Source organism: Numenius arquata, chromosome 33 (genome assembly GCF_964106895.1).
Source record: "Numenius arquata chromosome 33, bNumArq3.hap1.1, whole genome shotgun sequence".
NCBI classification, from domain to species: domain Eukaryota; kingdom Metazoa; phylum Chordata; class Aves; order Charadriiformes; family Scolopacidae; genus Numenius; species Numenius arquata.
In genome coordinates, this window is record NC_133608.1 from 376614 (window position 1) to 391900 (window position 15287).

General features: G+C 64.1%; 2 protein-coding genes across 2 annotated transcripts in view; one reads left to right on the forward strand and one right to left on the reverse strand.

Annotated features, from left to right (window-relative positions):
- The window catches only part of MCOLN1 (mucolipin TRP cation channel 1), a 15035-nt gene extending 9681 nt beyond the window's left edge, over positions 1-5354 (reverse strand). The window contains exons 1-5 of the mRNA XM_074165136.1: positions 5324-5354; positions 4995-5185; positions 2953-3120; positions 2719-2869; positions 1683-1770 (exon numbers count right to left, since the gene is read on the reverse strand). Of these exons, the coding sequence (XP_074021237.1) occupies positions 1683-1770; positions 2719-2869; positions 2953-3120; positions 4995-5185; positions 5324-5354 (629 nt within the window). The remainder of the gene's footprint in view (positions 1-1682; positions 1771-2718; positions 2870-2952; positions 3121-4994; positions 5186-5323) is intronic.
- A 2493-nt stretch (positions 5355-7847) lies between these two features.
- LOC141476452 (N-acetylmuramoyl-L-alanine amidase-like) lies at positions 7848-12682 on the forward strand. Its single transcript, XM_074165128.1, has 5 exons — positions 7848-7923; positions 9537-10370; positions 11283-11493; positions 11568-11862; positions 12440-12682. Exons 1-5 carry the CDS (start codon positions 7848-7850, stop codon positions 12680-12682), a joined length of 1659 nt encoding a protein of 552 aa, XP_074021229.1.
- The last annotated feature ends 2605 nt before the right edge of the window (positions 12683-15287 follow it).

Consider the following 15287-nt stretch of genomic DNA (forward strand, 5'->3'; position numbering starts at 1 on the left):
GGGGAAAAGGGAGAAAAAGGGGTGGGGGGACGTGGGGGGACACACGGGGGGACATGGGACATATGGGGGGGCACGGGGTGGGGGGGAAAGGGGGGACATGGGGGGACAGAGGGATATAGGAGATATGGGGGGAAAAGGGGGGGGACGGGGGGCACAGCGGGGGGGCAGGGGAGACAGAGGAGTTGGGGGGGGCATGTGGGGGCACGGGGGAGGACATGGGACATATGGGGGGCACGGTGCAGGGGGGCACGGAGAAGAAGATGGGGGAAAGGGAGGGTGAAGGAGGGGGGAAAGGGGAGAAAAAGGGGTGGGGGGACGTGGGGGGACACACGGGGGGGACATGGGACATATGGGGGGGCACGGGGTGGGGGGGAAAGGGGGGACATGTGGGGACAGAGGGATATAGGAGATATGGGGGGAAAAGGGGGGGGACGGGGGGCACAGCGGGGGGGCAGGAGAGACAGAGGAGTTGGGGGGGCATGTGGGGCATGGGGGGGCACGGGGGGGGGACATGGGACATATGGGGGGGCACGGGGCAGGGGGGCACGGAGAAGAATATAGGGGGAAAGGGAGGGTGAAGGGGAGAAAAAGGGGTGGGGGGACGTGGGGGGACACACGGGACATATGGGGGGGCACGGGGTGGGGGGGAAAGGGGGGACATGGGACATATGGGGGGCACGGGGGGTGGGAAAGGCGGGACATGGGGGGACAGGGATAGAGGAGATATGGGGGGGCAAAGGGGGGACACGGGGGGCACAGCGGGGGGGCAGGAGAGACAGAGGGGTTGGGGGGGCATGTGGGGCACAGGGGGGGGCACAGGGGGTGGAAAGGGGGGGGGGGGGGGAGATGGGGGAAAGGGGGACACGGTCAGCCCCCAGCCCCACTGTGCCCCACAGAGAGGCCTGGGAGAGCAGCCCCATAGCTCCCTATTAACCTCCCCACACACCCCCCCCAGCCCCACAGCTGCCCCATAACACTCACCCTCCAGGCACAGGGCCTGGGGACACTAGTGCCCCTGCCTCCCCATAGTGCCCCCAGCCCCATAGCCTCCCCATACCCCCTGAGCCCCATAGCTCCCCAGTCCCGTGGCTCCCTATATGACCCCCAGCCCCATAGCCCCCTTTACAGCCTCCAGCCCCACACATCCCCAGCCCCATAGCACCTCCAAGCCCCTGTGTCCCCCAGCCCCATAGCTCCCCCAGCCCCAAATGAGCCCTCATGCCCCATATGAGCCCTCATGCCCCATAGCTGCCCCCCAGCCCCCCTCATGCCCCCTGGGTCCCACAGCCCCATACCCCCCAATAGCCCCAGAGCTGCCCCCAGCCCCATAGCTCCCCCAAGCCCCACACATCCCCAGCCCCATAGCCCCCTATACCCCCCCAGCCCCATAGCAGCCCTCACGACCCATAGCCCCATAGTTCCCCCTGCCCCATAGTCCCCCATAGCCCCCCTCATGCCCCCTGGGTCCCACAGCCCCATACCCCCCGATAGCCCCAGAGCTGCCCCCCAGCCCTGTAGCTCCCCCAAGCCCTCCTGTTCCCCCCAGCCCCACACAGCCCCAGCCCCATAGCCCCTTATGCTCCCCCAGCCCCACAGCACCCCTCATGACCCGTAGCCCCATAGCTGCCCCCCAGCCCCCAAAAAAGGGGATTGGGGGGGGGAGGTGGAATTTGGGCATTTACTTGTGGAATTTGAGGGTGATGTTCCTGTAGCTGCGGTCAAGCCCCGGGGGGAGGGTTTGGGGGTCTTCGGGGTCCACCCCCACACAATCTATGGGGAGGAGAAGGACCTTCAGGGGAGGCCCAGGCCCCACAGAGACCCCCTTAGACCTTCTCCAACGGGATTTGAGGCCTCACAAAGACCCCTTGGACCTTCTCAAACCCAGGAGAATGGGATCGAGGCCCCACAAGGACCCTTTGGACCTTCTCAAAGAACAGGGTTGAGGCGCCACAAAGACCCATTGGACCTTCTCAAAGCCAGGAGAATGGGTTTGAAGGCCCCATCAAACCCCAGTTTGAAGGTCTCTTAGACCTTCTCAAACCCAAGATAAGGAGGGAAAAAACCCACCCCAGGATCCTGTAGTGGCTCCAGGACAAGGAACCTCATCCCCAAGGACCCCAAAACCCACCGGTGATGACCTGGGGGTTGATGTCAAAGGTGTCATTGGCTTCACCTTCACAGTGAAGGTCAAGAGGCCCCAAAAAAGACCTCTTCGACCTTCTCAAAACTGGGATAAGTGGTTGGAGGCCCCATAAAGACCTCTTTGACCTCCTCAAACCTAAGATACAGAGGAAAAAACCCACCCCAGGACCCTGTGGTGGCCTTGGGACAAGGAACCCTGATGTCTCCAAAACCCACCAATGATGACCTGGGGGTCAATGTTGAAGGTGTCGTTGGTTTCACCTTCAGAGAAATCCAACACAAAGAGCTCTTGGACCTTCTCAAACCCAAGATAAGGAGGGAAAAACCCACTCTAGGATCCTGTGGTGGCTCCAGGACAAGGAAACTCATCCCCAAGGACCCTAAAACCCACCGGTGATGACCTGGGGGTTGATGTCAAAGGTGTCATTGACTTCACCTTCAGGGTGAAGGTCAAGAGGCCCCAAAAAAGACCTCTTGGACCTTCTCAAATCCAAGATATAGAGGAAAAAACCCACCCCAGGACCCTATGGTGGCCTTGGGAGAAGGAACCTCAGCCACGAGGTCCCCAAAACCCACCGGTGACGACCCGGGGGTCGATGTCGAAGGTGTCGTTGGCCGGGTCAATGCGTCCCCTGCGGTAGAAGCGCTGGCAGAGGGTGAGGGCCGACTGGTTCTCCCCCCGCACGTAGGCGTAACGGCCAATGGTCTCGTTGGGAATGGCCAAGTACTGGAGAAGAAGACATCCTTGGTGGCCCCTGAGCCACCTGGGTGCCCCCAAACCACCTGGGTGTCCCCAAGGCCACCTCTCACCTTCTCCACGGCGTAGAAGACGCGGTCGTAGAGGTCGCGTTGAGTGTAGACGGCGTAGGAGTCCTCAGCCCCATCAACGTAGTCCTTCAGGAAGAGGTGCTTGAAGGCCATCGTGTTCTCCTCCTTGAAGGTCACCACCATCTGGTTGCTGAGGCCGAAGAGGATGAGCTGAGGGACAAAAGGGATGACGATGAGACGCCACAGCCCCAAAACACAGTGCTTTCACCCCAAAACAGGTCGCAGGAGGCCAAACACCATCACAGAGGACAAGGCCACCTGAAGGTCCCTGAGGTTGTCCCCATCTCCACCTGGTAGCCCCAAAACCTCTTTAGGTCCCCGTTTTCCAAAGGTCTACCACCCGTCGGGGACACGAGTCTCCTTGGGGACACACATGTCCCACCAGACAGGGGAGGGACAAACTCCTTGGGGACACATGTCCCACCACGCATGGGGGAGGACAAGCTCCTGGGGACACACATCCCACCACATGTGAAGGACAATCTCCTCGGGGACACGTATCCCATCACACGTGGGGGAGGACAATCTCCTTGGGGACACACGTGTCACGTGTCACATGCCACCCGTTTCCTTCCCCCTTCGTGACCGCAGCCCCCGTGACACCCATCTGGGAGGCGGTGACACCCCAAGGACGGCACTGACCCCAAGGACGTGCCACCAGGGTGACCCCAACAGCCCCCCACACCCCTCAGGGGACCTCTCCTGAGTCCCCACTGTCCCCAAACACCCCAAGTGTCCTCAAATATTCAAGCTCCCCCCCCCCCAAGACCCCCATCACTCCCCACGATGTCCCCAGGCCTCGCTGGAGGTGTCCCCTCCTACTTCCCCATGCCCAGTGTCCACCCCCCCCCAAGCGCCTGTGTCATTGTCACCCCTTGACTCCCTGGTGTCCCCTTGCCCATCACCCCTCAGTGCCACCCTGGTGTCCCCTCCCTGCTGTCCCCATGTCCCAGGGGACACCCCTCCCCGGTGTTCTTGTGTCCAGGGCCACCAGGGTCCCCACATCCCAAGGACACCCCTCCCCTGGTGTCCCCACGTCCCAGGACCAACCCTCCCCTGGTGTCCTGGACCCCCTCCCCGGTGTCCCCATGCCCCAGGGCCACCTCTCGCTGGTGCCACCCTCCCCACTCGGGTGTCCCCATGTCCTAGGCCACCCCTCTCTGGTGTCCCAGCCCAACCCCCCAGTCCCTCTCTCCCCGGTGTCACCGTTCCCCGGGCTACTCCTCCCTGCTGTCCCCCTCCCCTCTTCAGTGTTCCCATGTCTAAGGCCACCCTCCCCTCAGTGTCCCCATGTCCCAGGGCCACCCTTGCCCCATGGCCACCCCCTCCCCTCAGTGTCCCCATGCCCCATGGCCACCCCTCCCCAATTGGGTGTCCCCATGTCCAGGGCCACCTTCCCCTTGGTGTCCCCATGTCCCAGGGCCACCCTTGCCCCATGGCCACCCAGTCCCCGGTGTCCCAGACCCCCTCCTTGGTGTCCCCATGTCCCAGAGCCACCCTTGCCCCATGGTCACCCCCTCCCCGGTGTCCCGGACCCCCTCCCTGATGTCCCCATGCCCCATGGCCACCTCTCCCCACTGCCACCCTCCCCATTTGGGTGTCCCCACGTCCTAGGCCACCCCTCTCCGGTGTCCCAGACCCCCCTCCCCAATGTCCCCCTCCCCTCTCCGGTGTCCCCATGTCCCAGGGCCACCCTTGCCCCATGGCCACCCCCTCCCCAGTGTTCCTGGACCCCCTCCCCGGTGTCCCCATGTCCCAGGACCACCCTTGCCCCATGGCCACCCAGTCCCCAGTGTCCCGGACCCCCTCCTCGGTGTCCCCATGTCCCAGAGCCACCCTTGTCCCATGGCCACCCCCTCCCCGGTGTTCCCGGACCCCCTCCCCAATGTCCCCATGCCCCAGCCCTCCCCCCAGGTCCCTCTCTCCCCGCTGTCACCGTTCCCCAGGGCCACCCCGTCCCACGGCCACCTCTCCCCGCTCTCCCGGTGCCCTCCCCCCCCCTCCTTCCCCAGTTGTCGCCGCACCTGGACGGTGACAAGGAGGATCTTGGCCAGTTGTAGCCCCAACTTAACGGGCCGCCGTCCCCGGGCCCGGTACTTATCGCAAGGGCTCATGAAGAAATACTTGAGGCGGCGGCGCAGCTCTTCTTCCTCCGCCGCCGCCGGGGACTCCGCCGTCCCGTAGCCGGGACCGCGGCCTAGCAGCCGCTCCGTTTCTACGGGGGAAACGGCCGTTAAACCGGGGGGCCTCCGCCGGGGAGGGCGGCGGGGGGGGCGGCGAGGGCCGGTACCGGCCCTCGCCGCCCCCCCCGCCGCCCTCCCCGGCCTGGTGTCGTCCCCCCCCCCGCCTCGGCCCGGTCCCCGGTTACCGGAGGGAGCCGCCATCGCGCCGCCCTCCTCCGCGACTTCCGCCGCGCCCGCCTCACGTGACCGGAAGGCACCGCCTTCCCGCCCCCATCACGTTGAGGGGAAAGCACCGCCTACACACCGCCCCTCGGGGGCGTAGCCACGCCCACCCGCCGCCGGCCCCCTCCCCAGCGCCCTCATGGCCACGCCCATTTCCCCCCCCACGCCCTCACCGCGGTGACCACGCCCACTGACTGGCGGTGGTCACGCCCACTGGGCGCTGTGGTTACGCCCACAAGGCGGTGGCCACGCCCGCTGGCTGGCGGTGGCCACGCCCACACGGCGCCGTCGCCGCTGCCGGGACGGCGACAAGCGGCGTCTATGGGCAAGTGAGGTGTCCAGGGATGGTGGCATCTGGCCCAGGGGGACACGTCCATGGGTGGTGGCATCTGGCCCAGGGGGACGTGTCCACAGGTGGTGGCATCTGGCCCAGGGGGATGTGTCCATGGGTGGTGACATGTGGCCCAGTGGACACGTCCACAGGTGGTGGCATTTGGCCCTGGGGGACGTGTCCACACCAGGACAGTGACATGTGGCCCAGGGAACGTGTCCATGGGTGGTGGCATCTGGCCCAGGGGGATGTGTCCATGGGTGGTGGCATCTGGCCCAGGGGACACGTCCACGGGTGGTGACGTGTGGCACGGAGGGATGTGTCCACACCAGCACGGTGACATGTGGCCCAGGGGGATGTGTCCATGGGTGGTGGCATCTGGCCCAGGGGGATGTGTCCATGGGTGGTGGCATCTGGCCCAGGGGACACGTCCATGGGTGGTGACGTGTGGCACGGAGGGATGTGTCCATACCAGCACGGTGACATGTGGCCCAGGGGGATGTGTCCATGGGTGGTGGCATCTGGCCCAGGGGGACACTTCCATGGGTGGTGACGTGTGGCACGGAGGGATGTGTCCACACCAGGACAGTGACATGTGGCATGGGGGGACATGTCCGTGGTTGGTAGCATTTGGCCAAGGGGACACATCCATAGACGGTGACACATGGCCCGGGGGACATGTGCATGCGTGGTGACATGTGGCATGGAGAGATGTGTCTACACCAGGACGGTGACATGTGGCCTGAGGGGCACTTCCATGGGTAGTGACATGTGGCCCAGCAGACGCGTCCATGGGTGGTGACATGTGGCCCAGGAGGATGTGTCCATGGGTGGTGACGTGTGGCCCAGGGGACACGTCCACGGGTGGTGGCATTTGGCCCTGGGGGACGTGTCCATGGATGGTGACATGAGGCACGGAGGGACGTGTTCACACCAGGACAGTGACATGTGGCCCAGGGGACATGTCCATGGTTGGTAGCATTTGGCCAAGGGGACACATCCATGGACGGTGACACGTGGCCCGGGGAACATGTGCATGTGTGGTGACATGTGGCCTGAGGGGCACTTCCATGGGTAGTGACATGTGGCCCAGCAGACGTGTCCATGGGTGGTGACGTGTGGCCCAGGGGACACGTCCATGGGTGGTGGCATTCGGCCCTGGGGGACGTGTCCATGGATGGTGACATGAGGCACGGAGGGACGTGTTCACACCAGGACAGTGACATGTGGCCCAGGGGACGTGTCCATGGGTGGTGGCATCTGGCCCAGGGGGATGTGTCCATGGGTGGTGGCATCTGGCCCAGGGGGACACGTCCATGGGTGGTGACGTGTGGCACGGAGGGATGTGTCCACACCAGGACAGTGACATGTGGCATGGGGGGACATGTCCATGGTTGGTAGCATTTGGCCAAGGGGACACATCCATAGACGGTGACACGTGGCCCGGGGGACATGTGCATGCGTGGTGACATGTGGCATGGAGAGATGTGTCTACACCAGGACGGTGACATGTGGCCTGAGGGGCACTTCCATGGGTAGTGACATGTGGCCCAGCAGACGCGTCCATGGGTGGTGACGTGTGGCCCAGGGGACACGTCCACGGGTGGTGGCATTTGGCCCTGGGGGACGTGTCCATGGATGGTGACATGAGGCACGGAGGGACGTGTTCACACCAGGACAGTGACATGTGGCCCAGGGGACGTGTCCATGGGTGGTGACACGTGGCATGGGGGGACATGTCCATGGTTGGTAGCATTTGGCCTGGGGGACACGTCCATGGAAGGTCACATGTGGCATGGCAGGACATGTCCATGGATGGCGACACGTGGCCCAGGGGTACCTGTCCACACCAGGACGGTGACATGTGGCCCAGGTGATGTGTCCATGGGTGGTGACGTGTGGCCTGGAGGACACATCCATGGATGGTGCCGTTTGGCCTGGGGGGACACGTCCAGGGACGGTGATGTGTGGCGTGAGGGGACACGTCCACACCAGGGTGGTGACGTGCGTCTGCACACACGTGTTGCAGAGCCACCCCCCGCCGGAAGCGCCCGCACAACACACACGTGTGTCACCATGAGACGCGCCCCCGTGTCCCACCCCCGGGGCCGAAGTCCGGGGAGGCCCCGAGACGGGACACGATGACGGGGGCCACGTCCTGCACCATGTTCTCCTGGTTCCTCCTGGTCCTGAGCGTCTGCCCCCGGCCCGGCACAGGTAGGGACACGCCACCACATGCCTCCACATGCCTCCACACACCACCACACGCCACCACACGCCACCACACGCCTCCACACGCCACAGCATAGCACGAAATTCACCCTTTTCCTGGGTTCTTGCCCCCTCCTCTGGGTGCTTTCGCATTGCTCTGGGTGCAGTCACCCTGTTTTGGGTGCGTCGCTCTGGTTTTGGGGTTGCTTACACCCTTTTCTGGGTGCACTTGCCCTCTTCTGGGGTGCTTTCGCCCTGTTCTGGGTGCCTTTCCCCCCGTTTTGGCTGCTTTCACCCTGTTTTGGGTGCCTTCGCTCTGTTTTAGGCGCTTTCACCCTTTTCTTGGCTGCTTGCGCCCTCTTCTGAGTGTTTTCACCCTGATTTGGGTGCCTTCACCCTGTTTGGGGTGTTTTCACCCTGTTGCAGTTGCTTTCGCTTTGCATTCACCCACCCCTGGGTGCTTTCGCCCTGTTTTGGGTGCAGTCCTCCTTTTCTTGGTGCATTCACCTTGTTTTGGGTGCTTTCTCCCTGTGTTGGGTGCATTCACCCTGGTTTAGGTGCATTCACCCTGTTTTGGGTGCTTTCTCCCTGTGTTGGGTGCATTCACCCTTTTCCTGGGTGCTGGTGCCTTCCTCTGACTGCTTTCCCCCTGTTTTGGCTGTTTTCACCCAGTTTTGGCTGCTTTCTCCCTCTGTTTTGGCTGCTTTCACCCCGTTTTAAGTGCTTCTCCCCCTTGTTTTGGGTGCTTCTTCCCCTTGTTTCAGGTGCTTTCACCCTATTTTGGGTGCCTTCACTGTGTTTTGGGTGCATTCACCCTTTTCCTGGGTGCTAGTGCCCTCCTCTAGGTGCTTTCACCCAGTTTTAGGTGCTTTTCACCCTGTTTTGGCTGCTTTCATCCAGTTTTAGGTGCTTTCTCCCTCCGTTTTGGCCACTTTCATCCAGTTTGGGGTGCTTTTCTCCCTGTTTTGGCTGCTTTCACCTAGTCTTGGCCACTTTCACCCTGTTTTGAGTGCTTCTCCCCCTGTGTTGGGTGCTTTCCCCTCCTATTTTGGCTGCTTTCACCCAGTTTTGGCTGCTTTCATCCAGTTTTGGGTGCTTTCTCCCTCTGTTTTGGCTGCTTTCATCCAGTTTTAGGTGATTTCCCCACCTGTTTTGGCTGCTTTCACCCCGTTTTAAGTGCTTCTCCCCCTTGTTTCAGGTGCTTTCACCCTATTTTGGGTGCCTTCGCTGTGTTTTGGGTGCATTCACCCTTTTCCTGGGTGCTAGCGCCCTCCTCTGGGTGCTCTCACCGAGTTTTAGATGCTTTTCACCCTGTTTTGGCTGCTTTCACCCAGTTTGGGGTGCTTTCTCCCCGTTTTGGCCGCTTTCATCCAGTTTTGAGTGCTTTTCTCCCTGTTTTGGCTGCTTTCACCCAGTCTTGGCCGCTTTCACCCCTGTTTTGGGTGCTCTCCCCCAGTTTTGCCTGCTTTCCCCTCCTGTTTTGGGTGCTTTCACACAGTTTTGGGCACATTCACCCCCCTCCAAGCACCCTCAACCCCCCCCAGGAGCCTCCACCCGCCCCCCCGCCCCCATGGGTGCCCCCCCGTCCCCCCCTCCACCTCCTGTCCCCCCCTCCCCAGGTCTCCCCTCACGTCACATGGACTCGCTGGTCCAGATGGTGGAAGCCCTGGAGTCCACGGAGCCAGAGTTGCCGGTGCCGGAGCTGGCGCGGGCCCTGGGGGGTTGCAGCACCCCGGGGTGCCGGGCGGTGCTGGGGGAGCCCCCCCCTGTCCCACCGACCCCCCCGGCCCTCACCCCGGAGCAGTGGCAGCTGCTCGGCCACCTCCTCCACCCCGACCCCCTGGCACCCGAGCGGGGGGCGGTGCTGGCCCCCGACGGCTCCACCGTGGCCCTGGGTCCCCTCTTGGCCGGCATCGAGGTTGGGCTCAAGAGGGCCAAGGGGTGGCCCTTCCCGGCCACCGGGCCACCCCTCGACCCGCTCTACGCCGTCACCATCAGCGAGGCCTTGGGGACATCCTTCCTCCTGGCTCATGGTGGCCACGGCCACCGAGCCACCCTGGGACCCGCCGGCTGTTGGGACGACGTGGAGGACCCCCAAAACTACACCCTGCTGGGCCCCCCGTCACCCCTCCCCGACGCCGTCGCCAACGGGGCCATGGATGGGGTGCTGTTGGGTGCCCAGGTGGCCCAAGAACCCATCCCGTTGGCCGACCTTCTGCGGGGCTACTACGGGATGGGCAATGGCACGGAGAAGGGGCGACCACCCAGCAGTTACCGGCGACAAGATTTCGGGGCGCTGACGGGGCCGGGCAAGTTGGAGGAGGAGGTGGTGGCCATGCTGAGGGTGCTGCGGGAGCTGCCACCCACCCAGGGGCTCCTGGAGGACGTGGGGCCGGAGGAGTTGGTGGCCATCGCTGGCAAAGCGGCGCGGGACTTCACAGAGGTCTACGTGGGTAGGGAGGTGGCACCGGGTGGCGACGTCACATCTGTGTCCCCCCCCAAAATGTTGGGTGGGAGGGTGGGTGGGGAGCTGCACACTGAGTGGGGTCCCCTGTGTCACCCACTGAGGGCTTGGTGACATCTGACCTGGCGTGGTGGGACACCAGGGATGGACACTGGTGTGTCTCCTGGGTGGCCACCAGAGTCCCCAGTTGGTGGCCCCTTGATGGACACCCTGGATGGACATCGGTGTGTCTTCATGATGGACACCTGCAGGTCCCTTGGATCAACACCACCATGTCCCATGGATGGACACTGGTTTGTCTCCTGGATGGCCACCACTATGTCCCCAGATGGACACCACCACATCCCCTGGGTGGACATTGGTGTGTCCCCATGATGGACACCTGCAGGTCCCTCAGGTGGACACCAGTGCGTCCCCTGAATGGACACCATTGTCCTCCTGGAAGGACACCACTGTGCCCCATAGATGGACACTGGTGTGTCCCCAGATGGTGGTCCCTGGCTGGTCACCACCATGATCCCTGGATAATGGGTCCCTGCGCACTGCTTTGTCCCCTGGATGGCCATCACCATGTCCCCTGGATGGACACTGGTGTGTCCCCTTGACACTGGTCACAGCCATGTCCCCAACCAAGGGACACCCCGAGCAGATGCTTGATGTCCCCTAGATGAGGGGACCCCAAGGAGGACCCTTCCACGTCCCAGGCCAAGAGGTTCCCAAGTTGGGCAGATGCTCCATGTCCCCAAGACCCCAAGGGGACCCTTCCACGTCCCAGGCCAAGAGGTTCCCAAGTTGAGCAGATGCTCCATGTCCCCAAGACCCCAAGGGGACAACTCCATGTCCCCGGTTGCCCATGGGACCAGGCAAGTCCCCTCCTTCTACTGCTCGCCTTCCCTCGCAGAGTGCCCGGCCATCGTCCCCCGCTGCATGTGGGGTGCCCGTCCCTACCGGGGCACCCCCAAACCCTTGACCCTCCCCTTGGGTTTCGTCTTCATCCACCACACCTTCGTGCCCAGCACCCCGTGCCGCACCTTCGCCGCCTGCGCCCACGCCATGCGCGCCATGCAACGCTTCCACCAGGACACCCGCGGGTGGGACGACATCGGCTACAGGTGAGTCCATCATCACGGCGGTCCCCGGTCACCCATCTCCAGGGTGGCCCAGGTTGACCCATGGGTTCTTGCAGCTTCGTGGTGGGGTCGGATGGGTACCTGTACCAAGGCCGTGGTTGGCACTGGGTGGGTGCCCACACCAAAGGCTACAACAGCAGAGGTTACGGCGTGGGCTACGTAGGAGACTTCTCGGCCACCTTGCCCGACCCCGACGCCATCGCCCTGGTGAAGGACAGGTTACTGCCCTGCGCCATGCGCACCGGCCGGCTTCAACACAACTACACCCTACGTGGCCACCGCCAGATGGGTCACACCGACTGCCCTGGCAACTCCCTCTTCCAGGAGATTGAGACCTGGTACGGCTTTAAGGTGAGGACTAAGCTCTGGGACATCTCCAGGGGGTTGGAGGTTTGGTGGCATCTCCAAGGGTTGGAGGTTTGGAGGTTTGGGGGCATCTGCAAGGGGTTGGATGTTTGGTGGCACCACCAAGGGTTGAATGTTTGGTGGCATCTCCAGGGGGCTGGAGGTTTGGTGGCATCTCCAAGGGTTGGAGGTTTGGGGGAATCTCCAATGGGTTGGATGTTTGGTGGCATCTCCAGGGGGTTGGAGGTTGGGTGGCATCTCCAGGGGATGGACGTTTGGGGGCATCTCCAAGGGGTTGGAGGATTGGGGGCATCTCCAAGGGTTGGAGGTTTGGTGGCCCATTGGGGTGTCTGGGTGGTCCAGCATCGCCGGGAGGATGGGGGTTTGGTGGGGGTGGATGTTGGGGGTGATGCTGGGACTCAGCGTGGTTTCTTCTCTTCTCGACAGTGAGGACCATCCCCCTGGGGCCTGGTCTGGATGGATTGCGGGCAAGGTCGGATCACGGTCTGGATGGATCCTGGCCCAATGGGTGATGGTCTGGATGGAGCTTGGGCCAATAGATTTTGGTCTCAATGGCCACCAGCCTGGCTCGGCCCAGGTCCAGATGGCCACCAGTCTGACGGCCACCAGCCTGGGTGGACCCTGGTCTAGAGAGACACCAGCCTGGGTGGATCCTGGTCCAGATGGCCACCAGTCTGATGGCCACCAGCCTGGGTGGACCCTGGTCCAGGTGGCCACCAGCCCAACAGATGCCCTGATGGACACTGGCCCAGAAGTACCCTTAGCCTTGAAGGCTATCAGCCTGGACAGATCGTGGCCCAGGTAGCCACCAGCCCAGAGGGATCCTGTCCCGGCCCCACTGGCCTGGGAGACCATCCCCGTAGCCACAATAAAGTCAGTGCCAGGACATCAGCTTTGGGTGGTCCCTGGAGAGCGAGAGGGAAACTGAGGCACAGGGTGGGGATTGGCCCCAAGAAGACCCCCACCTCCACACCCCACACCCCCCCCCGAGATGGCCACCCAGCCCCCCCCAGAGGTGCCCAGGCCGCACCCCACACCGTAGCACCCACCCCCAGCCATTCCCCCACACCCGTTCACTCTGAAACCTAATGATGGCTTTTAAGGCGGATGCAGGAAACCACCCACCACGGTAGCCAGACCCCGCTGCGAGGTGGCCCAGCGTGGTCCGTCCCCCCCCCCCCCGCCTCTTCCTTCTCGGCGTGGCCGAGTCGGGAACGTAGAAAAACACCATCATCCTCATCCATCATCATCCTCATCCTCCTCATCTGGGCAGAGGCGGAGGGAGGTGAAGGGTGTGACTGAAACTCCCTCCTGGGTCACATGGGGAAGCCACCACAGGAACTGGGGTGGCCCAGGGCTGGGTGCCGGAGCGGGGCGGAGAACAGCCGAGGTACCGGGGTGCACGGGAAGGGGGGGGGACACGGTGAGGGGAGACCCTCCCGGGGCGATGCTCCAGCCTCGGGGGGTGCAGAGGGGCTATGGGGGGGGGGGGGGGGGGGGGCCGGGATGGGGTGAAGCGGGACCCCCCAGGAGGAAGGGGTGCTGCAGGACAAGGGGTGCTGCGGGGGGAGGAGTGATGGGGGTGCTGCAAATTGAGGTGGGGGACCCCAAAAATGATGCCTTCCTCCCCCCCTTGTGGTTTGGGCACCCACCGCAGCTCGGCTCTAGGGGTGCTGGCACCCCAAAATTGGCGGGTGCCAAAGCCGGGGCGGGGGGGGGGGGCACCCGCGGTTCACTTCCACCCCCGAGGCCATCCCGCGGGGGGGGGCGTGTGTGTGTGTGTGCCAGGGCGAGGAGGTTTTGGGGTGCTACAGGTCCCCCCCTTGTCCCGCACCCCCTGTGGGTGCTGGAGGGGGGGGGTCCCCAAGGCCGGGTCTCGGGGTGCAGGTGGCGGGAGGAAACGCGGGGGGGGGCGGGAAATGCGGCGGCGACGGAAACATCTCCGGCGCCCGCCCGCGCTCGGGGCCAAGGTGGCGACCGGGCCACCTGCCTGGGGTGTCACCCTGTCCCCCGCTGTCACCGCGCCCCGGCAGGGATGGGCGCTGCGTGGGGCAGGGGGCGGCGTGGGCACCCACTGGGTGGGGGGGGCACCCTCCTTGGGGCAGGGGGAAGCCGGAGACGTGGGCACCCAGAAGATGGGGACCCCCTTCATGGGCAGGGACACCCCGGGGACGTGGGGACCCCAAAGATGGGGGGCACCTAGAAGATGGGGACCCCTCGGTGGGCAGGGGCACCCTGGGGAGATGGGCACCCAGAAGATGGGGACCCCCTCGTGGGCAGGGGCACCCTGGGGATGTGGGCACCCCAAAGATGGGGACGCCTTGGTGGGCACCCAAAGGATATGGACCCCCACCATGGGCAGGGGCACCCTGGGGACATGGGCACCCACAAATTGGGGACCCCTTGGTGGGCACGCAGAAGATGGGGACCCCTCAGTGGGCACCTAGAAGATGGGGACCCCTCAGTGGGCAGGGGCACCCTGGGGATGTGGGCACCCACAAGTTGGGGACCCCTTGGTGGGCAGGGGGACGCTTTGGACATGAGCACCCAGAAGATGGAGACCCCTCGGTGGACAGGGGAACTCCAGGGACATGGGCACCCAGAAAATGGGGACCCCCTCATGGGCAGGGACACCCCGGAGACGTGGGGACCCCAAAGATGGGGAGCACCTAGAAGATGGGGACCCCTCGGTGGGCAGGGGCACCCTGGGGACGTGAGCACCCACAAATTGGGGACCACTTGGTGGACAGGGGAACCCCGGGGACATGGGCACCCAGAAAATGGGGACCCACTTATGAGCAGGGGGACCCCGGGGACATGGGGACCCCAAAGATGGGGGGCACCTAGAAGATGGGGACCCCTCGGTGGGCAGGGGCACCCTGGGGAGATGGGCACCCAGAAGATGGGGACACCCTCATGGGCAGGGGGACCCCGGGGACATGGGCACCCACAAATTGGGGACCCCCTTGTGGGCAGGGGCACCCTGGGGACATGGGCACCCACAGGATGGGGACCCCTCGGTGGGCACCTAGAAGATGGGGACCCCTCGGAGGGCAGGGACACCCCAGGTACATGGGTACCCAAAAGATGGGGACCCCTCGGTGGGCACCCACATATTGGGGAGCCCCCAGTGTGGCTTGAGCACCCATGGAAATGGGGACCCCCTGGGGGGGGTGTCAGGGCCACCCCCCAGCAACAGGCACCCCAAGGTGCTCCAATGGGGGTGCCCAGATGGGGGTGCCCTGGAGGAGAGGAGCCAAATTGGGGTGCTCTGGAGAAGGGCACCCAGGTGGGGGGTGCCCAGATGGGGGTTCCTGGGTGGGGGCACCCACAAAGGAGCACTCAGAGGTGCTTGGGTGGGGGGGTACCCCAGTACTTGGATGGGACCCCCAAACACGGGTGACCGGGTG

Bases quoted from the DNA above. Each gene is read 5' to 3' on its own strand.
- LOC141476452 (XM_074165128.1), top strand. From the start codon at position 7,848: ATGACGGGGGCCACGTCCTGCACCATGTTCTCCTGGTTCCTCCTGGTC. The intron at 7,924-9,536 runs GTAGGGACACGC...CCCCCTCCCCAG, and splicing joins CTGCCCCCGGCCCGGCACAG to GTCTCCCCTCACGTCACATG. The intron at 10,371-11,282 runs GTAGGGAGGTGG...CTTCCCTCGCAG, and splicing joins CTTCACAGAGGTCTACGTGG to AGTGCCCGGCCATCGTCCCC.